The sequence below is a fragment of the Mus musculus genome, chromosome 7, assembly GCF_000001635.26.
Source record: "Mus musculus strain C57BL/6J chromosome 7, GRCm38.p6 C57BL/6J".
NCBI lineage: Eukaryota > Metazoa > Chordata > Mammalia > Rodentia > Muridae > Mus > Mus musculus.
The window spans coordinates 28,686,899-28,702,055 of record NC_000073.6 but is presented as its reverse complement, the minus strand read 5'-3'; the positions used below and the strand labels follow the sequence as shown (position 1 = coordinate 28,702,055).

At 48.5% G+C, this 15,157-nt stretch overlaps 1 protein-coding gene across 7 annotated transcripts; it reads right to left on the bottom strand.

Moving 5' to 3' along the window:
- Nucleotides 1-2,717: 2,717 nt before the first annotated feature.
- Fbxo27 (F-box protein 27) lies at nt 2,718-9,276 on the bottom strand. Of its 7 annotated transcripts, none has more exons than XM_006539865.4 (6): nt 9,084-9,276; nt 8,406-8,786; nt 7,214-7,325; nt 6,955-7,050; nt 5,281-5,416; nt 2,718-4,427 (listed from the first exon to the last, which is right to left on the bottom strand). In XM_006539865.4, the coding sequence occupies exons 1-6, from the start codon at nt 9,253-9,255 to the stop codon at nt 4,413-4,415; spliced, it is 912 nt and encodes a 303-aa protein (XP_006539928.1). In that variant the 5' UTR covers nt 9,256-9,276; the 3' UTR covers nt 2,718-4,412. The 7 variants fall into 7 exon arrangements, with proteins under 7 accessions (XP_006539928.1, XP_006539925.1, XP_006539930.1 ...); XM_006539862.4 differs by having other exon boundaries at nt 2,718-3,817; XM_006539867.4 differs by having other exon boundaries at nt 2,718-3,817; nt 9,125-9,234.
- Nucleotides 9,277-15,157: the final 5,881 nt, after the last annotated feature.

The following is a 15,157-nucleotide window of genomic DNA, read 5'->3' as shown; positions in this document are numbered from 1 at the left end:
AGTATCATCTCCTAAAACCGTGTGTCAGGGCCCTTGATGGATCTCACTTCACCCACCTTAGCCATACTCTTCAGAGATCCTGATGAGGCTGTCTCTACAGTCCATTGTATTGTCCCTGCAAATCCATAGTAATTGGAAATGTAAGTCAAAATGCATTGAGTTTAATGTACAAGATGTCACAGTTTAGCAGCACAGTGCTCTATACTGTAGTGTGTAGTTATCTCTGCTATAGTCCATTGTTAGCCAGGGATTGTAGGGGGTGGTTCTGATGTTCTGATCGGGAATCTGCGTGTGAACACTGAAGGTCCTGTTCCCCAATTGGTTCTTTTTTTTTTTAAAGATTTATTTATTTATTTATTTATTTATTTATTTATTATATGTAAGTACACTGTCGCTGTCTTCAGACGAACCAGAAGAGGGCATCAGATCTCATTACGGGTGGGTGGTTGTGAGCCACCATGTGGTTGCTGGGATTTGAACTTTGGACCTTCGGAAGAGCAGTCGGGTCCCAATTGGTTCTTGATCGATCAATAAAGATGCTAGCGGCCAATGAGCTGGGCGGGGTGGGCGGGACTTCCGGTTTTCCCAGGCAGGCTAGCAGATGCAGAGGAAGAGAACAGTACTTGCCATCATGAGATCTCAGGCTGAGTGTCAGATTTAGGGGGCTGAACAGGGAGAAGATAACTAACTGAGCAACTAAGTAAAGGGAGAATTAGAGGTGCTGAGCTGGGAGTGAAAAGAAGAGCGCGATAGCTGAGGAAGGCTTAGAAGAGTCCAGCCACTGAGCTAAAGCATGTCCAAAAAAAGCTAAAGTGTGTGTTTTATCTGCGGATCCGACGGAAGCTGAGCAGGGACTAGTAGTGCAGTCCGCCTGGAGCTTAAAGCTGGGTAGTAGGAACTACATGCTACAAGGGCACAAGGAAATGGCAGTGGCAACTACTGGCCTGGTAAACAGAAGGACTGTTACTGGGTATACAGGAGTATAAAGGTGTTCTTGTTCCCACAAAGACCCCACCCTGCTGTCATATAAAATCTGCTTGCTTCTCCACCTCTGCCCCCATCCCCAGGAGGGAGACAGCATCGAGAGTTTGACCTCCTGACCTCCGATAAGATGTTTTTCTACCCATGGAGTGTTCTAGTCCAGTGGTTTCTCTGTGGTCTCTCTTACAAGGAGAAGCCACTTTGTAAAGCCCGTTCATTTTGGCTGAACTTTGACAGGCCCTGAAGCCACAGTAATTTGCCTTCCAGAACTAAAGTAACCCCCCCCCCCGATTTTTTCCCTCCCCATCCTCATAGCTGATGCAGAGACAGCCTGACAGCCTGGACTGTGGGCACTCATCAGTTACGAGGTCTAGAACCTCTTCTTCCTCTGTAACCCATATGAAGGAACCCACATTTTGGCACGCGGGTCTGCACTGTCCTCAAAGCCCAAGCTGTTGACATCTATGGCTTTAACAACTTCTGGAATAAATCTCTCGGGGTTGGAGAGATGGAGCAGAGGTTGACAGCCCTGGCTTCCAGAGGATTGGGGCTAAGTTCCTAGCACCCATAGTATGGCTCACAACTGTTTCTAACTGTAGTTCTAGATCTGATGCCCTCTTCTGGCCTCTACAGGTACCGCACACACATGGTTCACAGACATACATGCAGACAAAACACTCATACTCATGGTCTTAGATAGGTAGGGTTTACTGCTGTGAACAGATACCATGACCAAGGCAAGTCTTATAAAGACAACATTTAATTGGGGCTGGCTTACAGGTTCAGAGGTTCAGTCCATCATCATCAAGGCAGGAACATGGCAGCATCCAGGCAGTCATGGTGCAGGAGGAGCTGAGAGTTCTACATCCTCATCTGAAGGCTGCTAGCAGAATACTGGCTTACAGGCAGCTAGGTTGAGAGTCTTAAAGCCCACACCCACAGTGACCACACCTACTCCATCAAGGCCACACCTCCAAATAGTGTCACTCCTTGGGCCAAGCATATTCAAACCATGACATACATAAAATAAAAAAAATAATAATTAGTTATAAATAAATTAATCTTCCACTCAGAGAGAAAACCTGGTGGTGCAAAGATGGCTCAGTGGTTAAAACTGAGCGCTGTTCTTACAGAGGAATTGAGTTCAGTTTCTGGCAGTTGGGATGCAGAGGAAGGAAGTTGAGAAGTTCAAGGCCAGAGCTGGCTAGACAGAGAGCTTGAGGCCAGTCTAGGCTACATGAGATCTCCTCTCAAAAATGAAGCAAAGACCTGAAGCAAGCTGGGCCCGGGTTGCATGTAATGCTTGCTACCACTTGGGAAGCACGGGAAGAAGGATTGTCATGAGTTCCAGGCCAGCCATACCAGAGGAAGACCCTATCTGATTTAAAAAAAAAAAAAAAGTCAAAACATTGGCTGCCAAGATGCTCAGTGGGTGAAGGTGCTTGCCACCAAACCAGATAACCCGAGTTTGATCCCTAGGATCTATAGAACTGACTCCCCCAAGTTGTCCTCTGGTCTCTACATGCTCACTGTGGTCTACATACACTGCCACCAAGCACACAAGGCACACATAAGATACGTACACGCACACACAACACACACACACAAGCAGCTGTATAGTGAGTTCCAGGTGAGCCAGGGATATATAGTGAGACCCTGTCTCAAAACCACAATAACAATCACAATCACATAAAGCATTAAAAAGTGACCAAAACAAAGAAAAAGATATGAACCAGTTTAGGCAAAATAATCAATTTATTACAGTGAGATTGGCAGATAGATAATGCCAGATAGATATTCTCATATTGTTTGAGAAAATTAAAAATAACTTTAAATATTATACAATATAGACATCTTTGATGATCGGGGCCTGGACTCTAGGCACTTCCCAATTGTTTGGAGAAAATCTGTGGGCAGATACCCTAAAACACCCTTCAATGAGGAGGCTGGCTATAGCCAAGAGAGCTTTGGTTCCTTACCCAAGGGAGCTGGAATTCTGCTAGCCATAAATCCTATGTTCAGCCCTAAGTAGAGGGCCTCAGCGAAGGAACAGAGACAATCCCTGAGGCAGAAACAGGACATGACCAGAGGGGACACTGGGGACATTGCTCAGATAGTAGAATGTTTGCTGGCATGCATGAAACCCTGGGCTCATCCCCAGCACTGCACAAGACTGAGTGGTACTGGTGTGTGCCTGTAGTCCCAGCACATGAGTGTCAAAGGCAGAAAGGAGGGTTGTCGCCAGCTGGGATGCCCTGTCTCAAAAAAGGGTGGGGGATCAATACTGGGGACAGGGCAAAGAGGTGAGCGAACTGAAATAGAGGCAGCTTGTGACTTGAGACCAGCATGCACCCATGCATCCGGGCACCCATGCATCCATGCATCCGGGCACCCAGGCATCCATGCATCCAGGCACCCAGGCATCTATGCATCTAGGAACCCAGGCATCCATGCATCCGGGCACACATGCATCCAGGCACCTAGGCACTCATGCTCTAAAGCAGCAGTAATAGGTAGATCTGATGGAGGGCTTCAATGTTACAGACTCTGAAAACAAGACCAAGCAGGACCCTTCACTGGATCCCAGAGTTTCATGTGCCAGGGAGGTACAGTACTTGACTCATGAGGGATTCCAGCCGACAGCTCCAGGAAGGCACATTCAGATTGTCTTGCCAAAATGGCGGCCTTTTGACTAGGACTGACAGACTCGTATGATCACACTGGAGTTCGTCACTCTGGCCCCATAGTGGCCAGCCCAGAACTGTGTGTCCTGGCCCCAGTGTTCAAAAGAGACAAAACGTATGCCCCTCCTGATGCCGGAGAACACGTGGGTGACCTGGAGGTAGAAGGAGTCAGTCAGCCTTGTATCACAGCCCTTCCGTCAGCCAGTCTGTGACTTCCCACATGATGGCCCTTCTGAAACCTTGCCATGTTCTCATTAGCAGGTGGGATCTGAGGCTAAGTGTGGTGACAAGCTCCTGCCATCACAGGGCTGGGGGACTGAGGTGGGAGGGAGGAAAGTTAGAGGCTCAGGCTACATAGTCTTCAACAGTTGGGTTATATAGTAAGAAACTGTCTCAAAGAGAAAGGAACAAACAAACAAAAAAAACCCATTCGAATAAAAGAGGTTTTATCACCAAGAATGTGGCAGAAATTCTGGGTGGGGCTGTACACATCCGCAATTATTCCCAGCATTTGGGAGACAGAAGTGAGTGCCAGGAGCGCAAGGCTAGCCTCAGCTACACAGTGAGTCTAAGACAGCCTAGGCTACATGAGTAGGTCTTGTCATGTGACTTCCCAAGTAAGGTCAGAACATAGCAGCTGAAACGTATTTCTCTTGGCTCCCTTAGCTCTAGCCACTATGGAAGAAGTCTCTCTGCCCTGTGACAGCCATAAAGTGAGGAATCACGGTGTAGACTGGCCCAGAGATCTCACGCCACAAAGCTCTGAAACCAAATCAACAGAGATTCCTCATCTCATGGGCACACCAGGGCGGGCAGTCGGCCAGTTGTCATGATCACCCACCACCACCACCTTGCCCTTCAGCAAGGCCTGAAATGCTACTGTTTGCACAGTAGAAACTTCATCCAGATCTGCCTAGCCCAGCTTTCTCCGTGTACAGACTTGGCCGACCTAAGAGGGCGGGGCTGGAGAAAAGGCTCAGTTGATAAAGTATAAGGAACCCGAGTTAAGATCCTCAGCACCCGTGTTCAAACTGGCTGTGGTGACATATATATCTGTAACACTAGTGCCGGGACGGACAAGATGGATCCTCACAACTCACTGGCCAGTCTGTCTAGCCAATCAATGAGTTCCTCACTCAGTGAGAGACACTGTCTCAAAAACTAAGGTAGAGGGTAAAAGAGAAAGACATACGACATAGATCTTTCTGCCTTCCACATAAACAGGCACAGGCAGAGCCCCATGTACATATACAACACACACACAACCACATTAAAAACCAAAGATGGAGGGGCTGGAGGGATGCCTCAGCAGTTAAAAGCACTGGCTGCTCTCCCAGAGGTCCTGAGTTCAATCCCCAGCATCCACATGGTGGCTTACGAGTGTCTATAATGGCAGTTCCATGGGATCTGATGCCCTTTTCTGGTGTGCATACATGCGGACAAAACACCCATATACATAAATAAATCTTAAAAAGCAAACAAAAACAAACGCCCCAAGACAGAGAGATGGTAAAAATGACTGCCGTTGACCATATGTTGAGGGTAATGAGACCACGGAAGTCGCCACCAACCCATCCCCACCCAGTGAGAAGCTCGGCTTTGGTTAGAGGCTCACCTGCAGGTAGATATCATTGTTCCACTGTTCAATGGGATCTGGCACAGCGGAGAACTTATCTATGACGTTCTGGTGGGCATCAAGAAGCGTGACAAAGAGACGGTACTTACAGCCACTGTCATGTCGAGCTCCCCACCTGTGGGAAGTTGAGGTCTCAATGCATCACCTGGGGGAGTCTGGCCTCCCTGGGGTACAAATTAAGTTCCTCCCAGGGGTCTTGAGGGCTAATTAATTAAGTCAGTAACGGGCTTGCCGCACAAGAATGACAGCCTGTGTTTGAACCCCAGAACTCATGGAAGGTGCTGGGTGTTGCTGGGTGTGGTAGCAGAGGCAAATGGATCTCTGTGAGTTTGAGGCCTGAAGAGAGGCCTGAGGTCTGGCCTGAAGAGAGTTCCAGGTCAGACAGGATTATATAGCAAGACCCTGTCTCAGGAAAAAAAAAAAAAAAAAGCTGAAAAGCCTGGGATAGTGATACACTACACGTTTCTAACTGGAAGACTCGGCAGGCAGAGAGCCAGGTAGTCCGGGCATGTAATTCCAATTGTTTTAGAGGTATCTCAAGTACAAGGCCAGCCTGGGCAACTTGGTAAGACTCTGCCTCAAAATAAAAGTACAAAGAGACCTGGAGTGTGAGGTCTAGTGGTAGAGGCTTTTCCTAGCATGCATGAGGCCCTGGGTTCAACCCTCAGTTCCTGTACTTGTCTCTGCCCCAGTAAAATGCACTCAAAGGATCTCTGGCCCTTGCAAACCCATGCCTGCCAGGAGTGTCTTTTTTGGAGACCCAAGTCATACCAAATAGTCTACCATACTGATGAAGGACAAGGTCTGGCTGTGAGACCCCGACTTAGAGCGTTTCTCCCTGGAAGGTAAAGCCCCTGGATGTTCCCCAAGCTTGTTTTCCCCGATCTCTAAAAATACAGCCAGAAAGAAGCTCTTTGTTCTCTATAGCCAGCAAAAAGCCTTTTTGTTTCTATACTGTACAACCAGAGATGCCTGCCTTCCTGTGCCGAGGACACGGAGATAAAAATTCAGAAAGAACTCACTCCCCACTCCTGCCTTGTAAATTTCACCAAGGACACCCGGAAGAGAAGAGCTCTCTTCCCAACTCCTCCCAACTCCTCAGCTAGCTGTTAAAAGCCCCTACTGTCACCGCTGGAGGGGGGGGTGTCGAACTCCCCTGCCCTGCATGGCAGAGGGACTTCGTCCTCAGCTAGCTGATAATAAAACCTCTTGCAGTTTGCATCAGGTGTGGTTTTCTCTCAGGATGTTGGGGTGTTGGCCAGCTCATCCCGGGACTTGAGCAGAGGCCCAGCATTGGGGGTCTTACATGGCCAGGTCCACAGACAGGCATAGGTCAAATTTGGTCACTTTAGAAAAAGCCATAGTGTAATTTAGGGTTGTGAGTTAATGTCAGTTGGCCTAGAGGCTGTGGTTAACCACAGGGGCAAGCAGCTAATTGGTTAGTCAATCCAGGAAGCTCCAATAAAGACTCTGTACAGAGAACGGACACTCTTACAGACATCTGGATACAGGCAGCCTGACTCCATGGAGCACTCACTGGCTTTGAGCTCACCTATGACATCCTTTTGCTTCAGCATCCCAAGTGCTGGGATTACAAGTGTGTGCCGTGGGCCCCAGTGCTTACTAACGGGCTTTTCCTGTGCCCAGACTCACCAGTCAGAGACAGCAATCTCCACACCACCACTGTCCAGCAGCTCTGGCCACAGACCCTTCTCCACCAGGTCCACGACCTGCTTCTTGCGACACCAGCTAGGAAGGTGAGACAGCGGTTGGCTGGTCCGTGAGAACCCGCAGGTCTTTCTTCAAGGTCTCTGACCCAGGGTGAGGGGGGGACGGGGGGGGGGGAACGGGGGACGACGACGACACGGGGGGGGCGGGGAACACGGGGGGGGGGGGCGGGGAGGGTTTTCACCTGAAGGAAGTCACGAAGCAGGTCTGTGAAGGGGCCCCAGGTACAGGTTTCCTGTTCTTCTCCACCACCCATCCATCCCCACCGTGCCGCACCATCCATTTGCGCAGGCCTTCTGTAGAGAAAAAAACAGTAGAGGCAATCGCAGTACCAGGGACGCAAAGGCTTTAGGAATGTGGTCGAATTGAAGCTGCGCCGCCCCTCCTCCACCCCTCAGGTTTGAAAAGAATCGGAAACCTGAGCAGGCAGGAAGGACGGCTCAGTGGGAAAACTTTAGCCTAATTAATCATCAGACTTCACGCAGAAATACAAGGAGAGAACTGTGGATACAAAGTTGGCCGCTGAGCACCTACCACCTGTACGCGAGACTTGAGCCTTTTAACAACACACCAAAATAATTTTAAAAAATTAAAAGTTTATGTCTGCAGACTATGTATATATGCCCTCTCTCCAGAGGCCAGAAGAAAGGGTGGTCTCCCTGAGACTTGAGTTACAGATGGTTGTGAGTCTCCACTTGAGTGTTTGGAACTGAGCTTAGGTCCTTTGGAGGAGCAGCTCTTAGCCGCTGAGCTATCTTTCCAACCCGCAAAAACAAAAAGCAAAACAACAACAAAAACAAAATATACTAACAAAATTTAAAAATTTGTAACTGCTCTTCTAGAGGACCTGGGGTCAGTTCCCAGCTCCCAAGCCATGAGGCTTAGTCTCCTGAAACTCCAGGCGCAGGGACGAAAATAAATTGTTAAAATGTAAAAGCCAATGAAACAAAAGATATTTATGTGTTGATTTTAATTGCTCTTGGTGCCTCTCTGTGCATCCTGTCTCTCAGATAGAAGATATGCTGTTTGGTCCCCTCTACCGCTCTCTTATGTAGGTCAGGTGATTCCAGCTACTCTAACTGGGTCAAGTGTGACCCCACTTCTAGCCCCTCCCTCTGCTACATCTGTAGACCTGCCTCTTGGTTTAACTCTAGGCCCCGCCCATTTCATACCTTGTGACTCCGCCCTATCCTCTCACTGGTTTCCTTCTGGTCTCACAGCCTACAAATATCCCGTGACCCCGCCCTTAATACCTTCCGGGGGATTCCTTCTTGGCTCTGTCCATTAGCATTCTTGGGGCCCCGCCCTTTGTGCTACAGTTCTCTCTTGGTCCCGCCCCTAGGCTTCCTCTAGGCCCCGCCTTCTCAGCGCCTCACCTTGGCCACAGGGGTTGCTGATGAGGTTGCGTCCTAGCGGTCTCAGTGCGCAGAATTGGCCCAGCGGGCAGGGCGTGTCTTCGTGGGCAGGGGGCAGACAGCGGCGGGCTAGTGTCAGCAGGGCGCGGCCCGCTGCGCTGTGGTCACGGGCCAGCAGCAGCAACCATAGGGCCTGGCCATCTACCAGGGCGCGCCAGGCGCGGCACACTCGGCGGCAGTGCATCAGCAGCGTGCGCGGGGGCACGTGGCTCAGTACCAGCAGGAGCAGCTCCGGGGGCAGACGGCTCAGGTCCAGGACCTCCTGGGGGTCGGGCTCCGGCGTCGGGACCCGGGTCCTGGATATCCAGGCACCCATGGTCCCCGCGCCCCGCTTGGCTGGGACTGCAGGAGAAGAGGGGTTAGATGTTAGTGATTAGCAGCCTCTGCTGCCAGGCTTTGCAGCCGTCCACCCCGAGACTAACATCCCCGAAGCCATCCACTGTCTCCCACGTCCCTTACCGCCTCTCTGTCCCCAAAGCCTACCCTCCTCCCAGCCCGCTGGTGCTCACCGGCACCCCTGCCAGCTCCCCTTCGCGGCCTGGAGGACCGCATAGCTATAGCTTTGCCTAATACTATCCTTCCCAGGCGAAACCTCTCTGAGATTCGCCGAATGTCCAGCCCTGTGGATCCAGACCCCACCTCCTTCCGGCTTAGGACTGGTGGACAGTTTAGGAATCCACCTGAGGACACAGATTAGGCCAGGGCTCTGGCACAGTCCTAGCGGTTCAGCAACCAATCCAACACTTGGAGTGACCCTAAATCCGCAGTGGACGCCTGGCATCTGGTAACAACTATTATTTCGGGTAGGCATCCAAGTGGAAGGCTCCACCCCTAAACGCCTTGTGCAGTCCGTGACCTTAATCCCAGACAATCATCCAGTCATCCGCGATTTACAAGAAAAAGCAGGCTCTAGAGGACAACAATGACCCCGCTAATCGAAAGCATCAGCTGAAGCTTACAGTTTCGAACTTCGGCAACTTAGCACATTTTAAAAAGAGATTTATCTTATGTATGTGAGTACACTGTAGCTGTACAGATGGTTGTGAGCCTTTATGTGGTTGTCCGGAACTGAACTTTTAGAACTTCTGCTTGCCCCGGTCAGCCTTGCTTGCTCTGGTAGGTTCTGCTCGATCTGATCGACCTGCTGAGTCTCTGCTTGCTCCAACCCAAAGATTTATTATTATACATAAGTATACTGTAGCTGTCTTCAGACACACCATAAGAGGGCATCGGATCTCATTCTGGATGGTTGTGAGCCACCATGTGGTTGCTGGGATTTGAACTCAGGACCTTTGAAATGAGCCATCTCGTCAGCTCCCCGAACATCTTAACACAGAAAAGGAACCGAGGCTCTTAGAGGCCGTGACCTTCCTAAGTGACTAGTAGTGTTAGTGAGTGGGTCTAGCTCCAGATTTTTTTTTTTTTTTTTTTGACAGGGTCTCACTTTGTAGGGCTGGCTAGCCTGGAACTCACTGTGTACGCAAACTGAGAGACCTGCCTGCCTCTGCCTCCTGAGTGCTGGGACTAAAGACATGTATTACTATGACCAGCTCTGTCGGGCAGTGGTGGCGCATGCCTTTAATCCCAGCACTTGGGAGGCAGAGGCAGGTGGATTTATGAGTTTGAGGCCAACCCGGTCTCCAGAGTGAATTCCAGGACAGCCAGGGCTAAAAGAGAAACCCTGTCTCGAAAAAAAAAAAATAGTTTTATGTGTATGGAGGTTTGCCCGCATTTATGTCTCCACCATGTTTGTGCCTGGTATCTGGGGAGGTCAGAGGAGGTATTTTCAGGATTCCCTGGAACTGGAGTTACATGTGGTCGAGAGCACCTGTGATGCTAGTTAAACCCAGGTCCTTTGGGGAAATTGGCCATCTATCTCTCCAGCCCTACTTTTCAACTGAGACTCAGGTAGAGCCCATGCTGTCCTTGAACTCACTAAGTAGCCAAGCATGACACTGATCTTCTACCTCTGGAGAACTGGAATTGCAGGCAAGTGTCACCATACCCTGTTTATCTTTTATTTTAACCTGTGTAAGACTCCGGGGAGCCCCTGAGTGAACCACGTGGAGCTGGGATCGATGCAAAAAGCAAGAGGAATTTATTGTTCCAGTGCACTGGGATTGTCCCAGACCCGAAGGAGAGGTGGTGACCCCCAGCATCCATTCAAGGAGTTTTTATATGGTTTCCAGGGGCAGAGCATCAGCAACTAGGCACAATATGACTGGCAGAACAGTGCACCCTTTAAACTGATTGGTCTTTAGCGAATGAGGTAACAAGGACATCCCTTGTCTGAAGGTGGGCAGTAGTCCGTCCTGCGGAATGTGTCCCTACCTGCAGGTCGGTTCCTGCCCCGTGGTCAGAGGAATGTTAATTAGCCTCTCCCCTCCGGAGGGGCAAGTGTTTCAGGACCTTACCAATGTCCCTGAGCTGACCTTTTCACCTGTTTGTCAGCTCTGTCCAGTGAGCAGGAGGCATGCTACTAAGTATCAACGAGAGCAGGAGGCATGCTACTAAGTATCAATGAGAGCAGGAGGCATGCTACTAAGTATCAACGAGAGCAGGAGGCATGCTACTAAGTATCAACAAAGAAAACTATATCTGGCTTCTGTGCTTGCGCACTGAGCTTGGTTTATAGAGGGAGACACATGACCAATAAAATAGGCAGACATGATAAGCAACTTGTGTGCATGTCTGTTTCTGTGTGTGTCTGCTTGTGTTTAATGTGTGGTATGTCTGTGTGTCTGTCTGTCTGTCTGTCTGTCTGTCTTGGGCAACTAATTAAAAACTCTTACCTGGGCATGGTGTGGATTCCATCTATTTGGGGTCTGAGGCAAGAAAATCTTACATTTCAGGACTGCCTGGACAATTTAGTGAGAGCCTGTCTCAAAATAAAAAGTAAAAAGAGAGCTGGAGAGATGGCTCAGTGGTTAAGGGCACTGGCTGCTCTTCCAGAGGTCCTGAGTTCAATTTCCAGCAACCATATGGTGGCTCACAACCATTTATAATGTGACCTGGTGGACAAGGGTACATACATATGTGTACACACACACACACACACACATAAAATCTTTTTTAAAAAAGGTAAAAAGAGACCTAGCTACACAAATCAGAGGTAGAACGCTTCAGTAGCATGGAAAAAAAAAAAAAAAAAAGCCCTGGGTTCAATCTTCAGGATGGGAAAGAAATGAACAAGAAAAATAGAGTCAGGTCTGTGTGTGGTGGTGCACACCCTTATTCTTAGTGCTCTGGAGGCAGAGGCCAGCCTGGTCTACAGAGTGATTTCCAGGGCAGCCAGGGCTACACAGAAAGACTCCGTTTGTGTTGGTCTTAGTTTGAGTTTTACTGGTGTGAACAGACACCATGACCAAGGCAACTCTTATACGGACGTTTATTTGGGGCTGGCTTACAGGTTCAGAGGTTCCAGTCCAGTCCAGTATCATCAAGGCAGCATGGCAGCATCCAAGCAGGCATGGTGCAGGAGGAGCTGAGAGTTCCACCTCTTGTTCGGAAAGCAGCTAGGCTAGGAGAAGACTGACATCCAGGCAGCTAGGACTAGGATCTTAAAGGGCACACCCACAGTGACACAACTATTCCAACAAGGCTACACCTCCTAATAGTGCCAGTGTCTTGAGAAGGAGAGAAACAGAGACACGAGAGACAAGAGACAGACAGACAGACAGACAGAAACAGAGAGAGAGATAACATAGTAACTGCCAACCCTCTCTGTAAATATGGAAAAGAGTGTCATGAATTAATTAGTGAAAGAGCATTTGCACACTGTCTTAGTCAGGGTTCTCTAGAGTCACAGAACTTATGGAATGTCTCTATATACATTAAGGGAATTTATTGTAATTACTTAGTCCAACTAACCTAACAATGGGCAGCTGTGAATGGGAAGCCCGAGAATCCAGAGTTGCTCAACCCTACAAGGCTAGTTGTTTCAGCTGATCTTCTGTAGAAGCAGATTCTACCAGATTTGCTGGCAAGTTAGTACAAGCGGTTGATGGAGAGCGAATCTTCCTTCTTGCATTGTCCTTATGTAGGTCTTCAGCAGAAGGTGTGGCCCAGACTAAAGGTATGTACCACCAAGCCTGAATTCAAAACTTGCCTTGTGCCAGGCGGTGGTGGCGCATGCCTTTAATCCCAGCACTTGGGAGGCAGAGGCAGGCGGATTTCTGAGTTCGAGGCCAGCCAAAGTGAGTTCCAGGACAGCCAGGGCTATACAGAGAAACCCTGTCTCGAAAAAAACAAAACAAAACAAAACAAAAAAAAAAACTTGCTTTGTTCCAGCTGACCTTGAGCTCAGAGATGTGCTTGCTTCAGTCTCCCATAACTAAAGGTGTGTACTGCATTGCCTGGGCCTAAGCCTTTTGTGGCCATTATGCCTCAAGATCTCCATGTCAAGATCCAGGTCAGAAACTTGTCTTCTAGCCTCAAGATCTGGATTACAGATGTGCCCTCCAATTCTGAATTGTAGTTCATTCCAGATGTAATCAAGTTGACAAGCAGGAATAGCCATCACAATCCACCCTTTGTCAAATTGACAAAAATCATATCTCAAGTCCAAATGAAACAATAACCAGGTCATAAATATGCCTATTATGATATAACTATGCCTTGTACAATCACAAACACATTGTACATTTAGTATAGGTCAATGTCCCATGGGAACATTCTTTTTTTTTTTTTAAATATTTTTTTATTACATATTTCCCTCAATTACATTTGCAATGCTATCTCAAAAGTCCCCCATACCCTCCCCCCCACACTCCCCTACCCACCCATTCCCACTTTTTGGCCCTGGCGTTCCCCTGTACTGGGGCATATAAAGTTTGTGTGTCCAATGGGCCTCTCTTTCCAGTGATGGCCGACTAGGCCATCTTTAATGCATATGCAGCTAGAGTCAAGAGCTCTGGGGTACTGGTTAGTTCATAATGTTGGGAACATTCTTATAATGTTAACTTAAATACTAATTGATAGTCCCTCAGTTGATGTTAAAGAAATTGGAAATTAATACAAATATCTATACAAATGTGTTCTTTTTTTCCTTTTTTTGGGGGGGGGGTGTTTGGCCTGATCATGTATATACCATGATATATATAATATATATAAAATAATATATATAATAGACAGGATCTCTCTGTGTAGCCCTGGCTGTCCTGGAACTCACTCTGTAGACCAGGCTGGCCTCGAACTCAGAACTCTGTCTGCCTCTGCCTCCCGAGTGCTGGGATTAAAGGCGTGTGCCACCACTGCCATAAATGTGTTCTTAACAAAATAAAACAGAAGCATTCATACCACTTGTAATCTTCATTTCTGTATGTGGCCTTTGCAGGCATTTATAGATACCTTCCTCTACTCTCCTTTCTGTGTTTCCTCCATCCTCTGCCAGCACTGCAGCACATCCTGGCTCCTTTCCTGGAGGAGGGACCCATTCCTTCCTTTCTGATGGGTCTGCATCCTTTGTCATCCTGCTTGGATTAGGCTGTTGTAGGTTCCAATTGACTTTAATCACAGGACATGGTAGTACTAAGAGATGCCCTAAAGGATCTCCTGCACTCCAGATATAATCCTTCTTACCTCCATTGTGGAGAGGCAGTCCAATTTCCCCATGGTAATCTGGATCTATCACCCCTCCTAACACTGGTATTCCTTTCTTAGCCTGTTAGTTTAAAGGCAGTAGAAGCCCAAAATGAACAGGGGGACATTTTCCAGTTCAATGGAATGTTTGTTGTGCCTCCTGGCAGGAGCACTCTCCCTATTGGAACCAAAACTTCTAGGCAAGCAGAACCTAGGGCTGTGGGGACGGAAGCAGAAACTCTCCTAGGGGGTCTCTAGAAGTGAAAGTGAGTGGAACAGTTTCCTTTCCCACCCCTTGATTCTTGGACTGGTGGATCCTGGCCATGGGAGAAAATGTACCATAGATCAGACACTGATTCAAAGCATATACCTCCTTCTGAAGAACCCTGCCCCACCCATCTATGCTGCTGTCACCTAATTGGCACTGTAACTCCGTCTTCAAAAGGCCATTCCATCTTTCTATCAGGACAGCTGCTTCTGGATGGTGGGGAACATGGTAAAACCAGTGAATTCCATGATCGTGGGCCCACAATCGCACTTCTCTGGCTGTGAAATGAGATCTTTGGTCAGAAGCAATACTGTGTGGAATACCATGACGATGGATAAGGCATTCTGTGAGTGGTGACAACAGATGGTGGATTATGATGGTTTGAATATGCTTGGCCCAGGAAGTGGCACTATTTGGAGGTGTGGCCTTGTTGGAGTAGGTGTGTCACTGTGGGCATGGGCTTTAATAACCTCATCCTAGCTGTCTGGAAGCTGGTATTCCGCTAGCAGCCTTCAGATGAAGATGCAGAACTCTCAGCTCCTCCTGCACCATGCCTACCTGGATGCTGCCATGTTCTCTGCCTTGATGATAATGGACCGTACCTCTGAACTTGTAAGCCAGTCCTAATTAAATGTTGACCTTGGTCATGGTTTCTGTTCACAGCAGTAAAACCTTTAACTAAGATAGTGGTTTTGGTAGAAGCATTACGTGTAGGAAAGGCAAATCCATAACCAGAATAAGTATCTACTCCAGTAAGAACAAAACATTGTCCTTTCCATGGAGGAAGTGGTCCAGTGTAGTCAACCTGCCACCAGGTTGCTGGCTGGTCAACTCAAGGAATGGTGTCATATCTGGGGCTCTGTGT

Bases quoted from the DNA above. Each gene is read 5' to 3' on its own strand.
- Fbxo27 (XM_006539862.4), bottom strand. From the start codon at position 9,255: ATGCCTACCCGAAATAATAGTTGTTACCAGATGCCAGGCGTCCACTGC. The intron at 8,787-9,083 runs GTGGGGTCTGGA...CTTCTCCTGCAG, and splicing joins CAGTCCTAAGCCGGAAGGAG to TCCCAGCCAAGCGGGGCGCG. The intron at 7,326-8,405 runs GTGAGGCGCTGA...TTTTCTCTACAG, and splicing joins CAGCAACCCCTGTGGCCAAG to AAGGCCTGCGCAAATGGATG.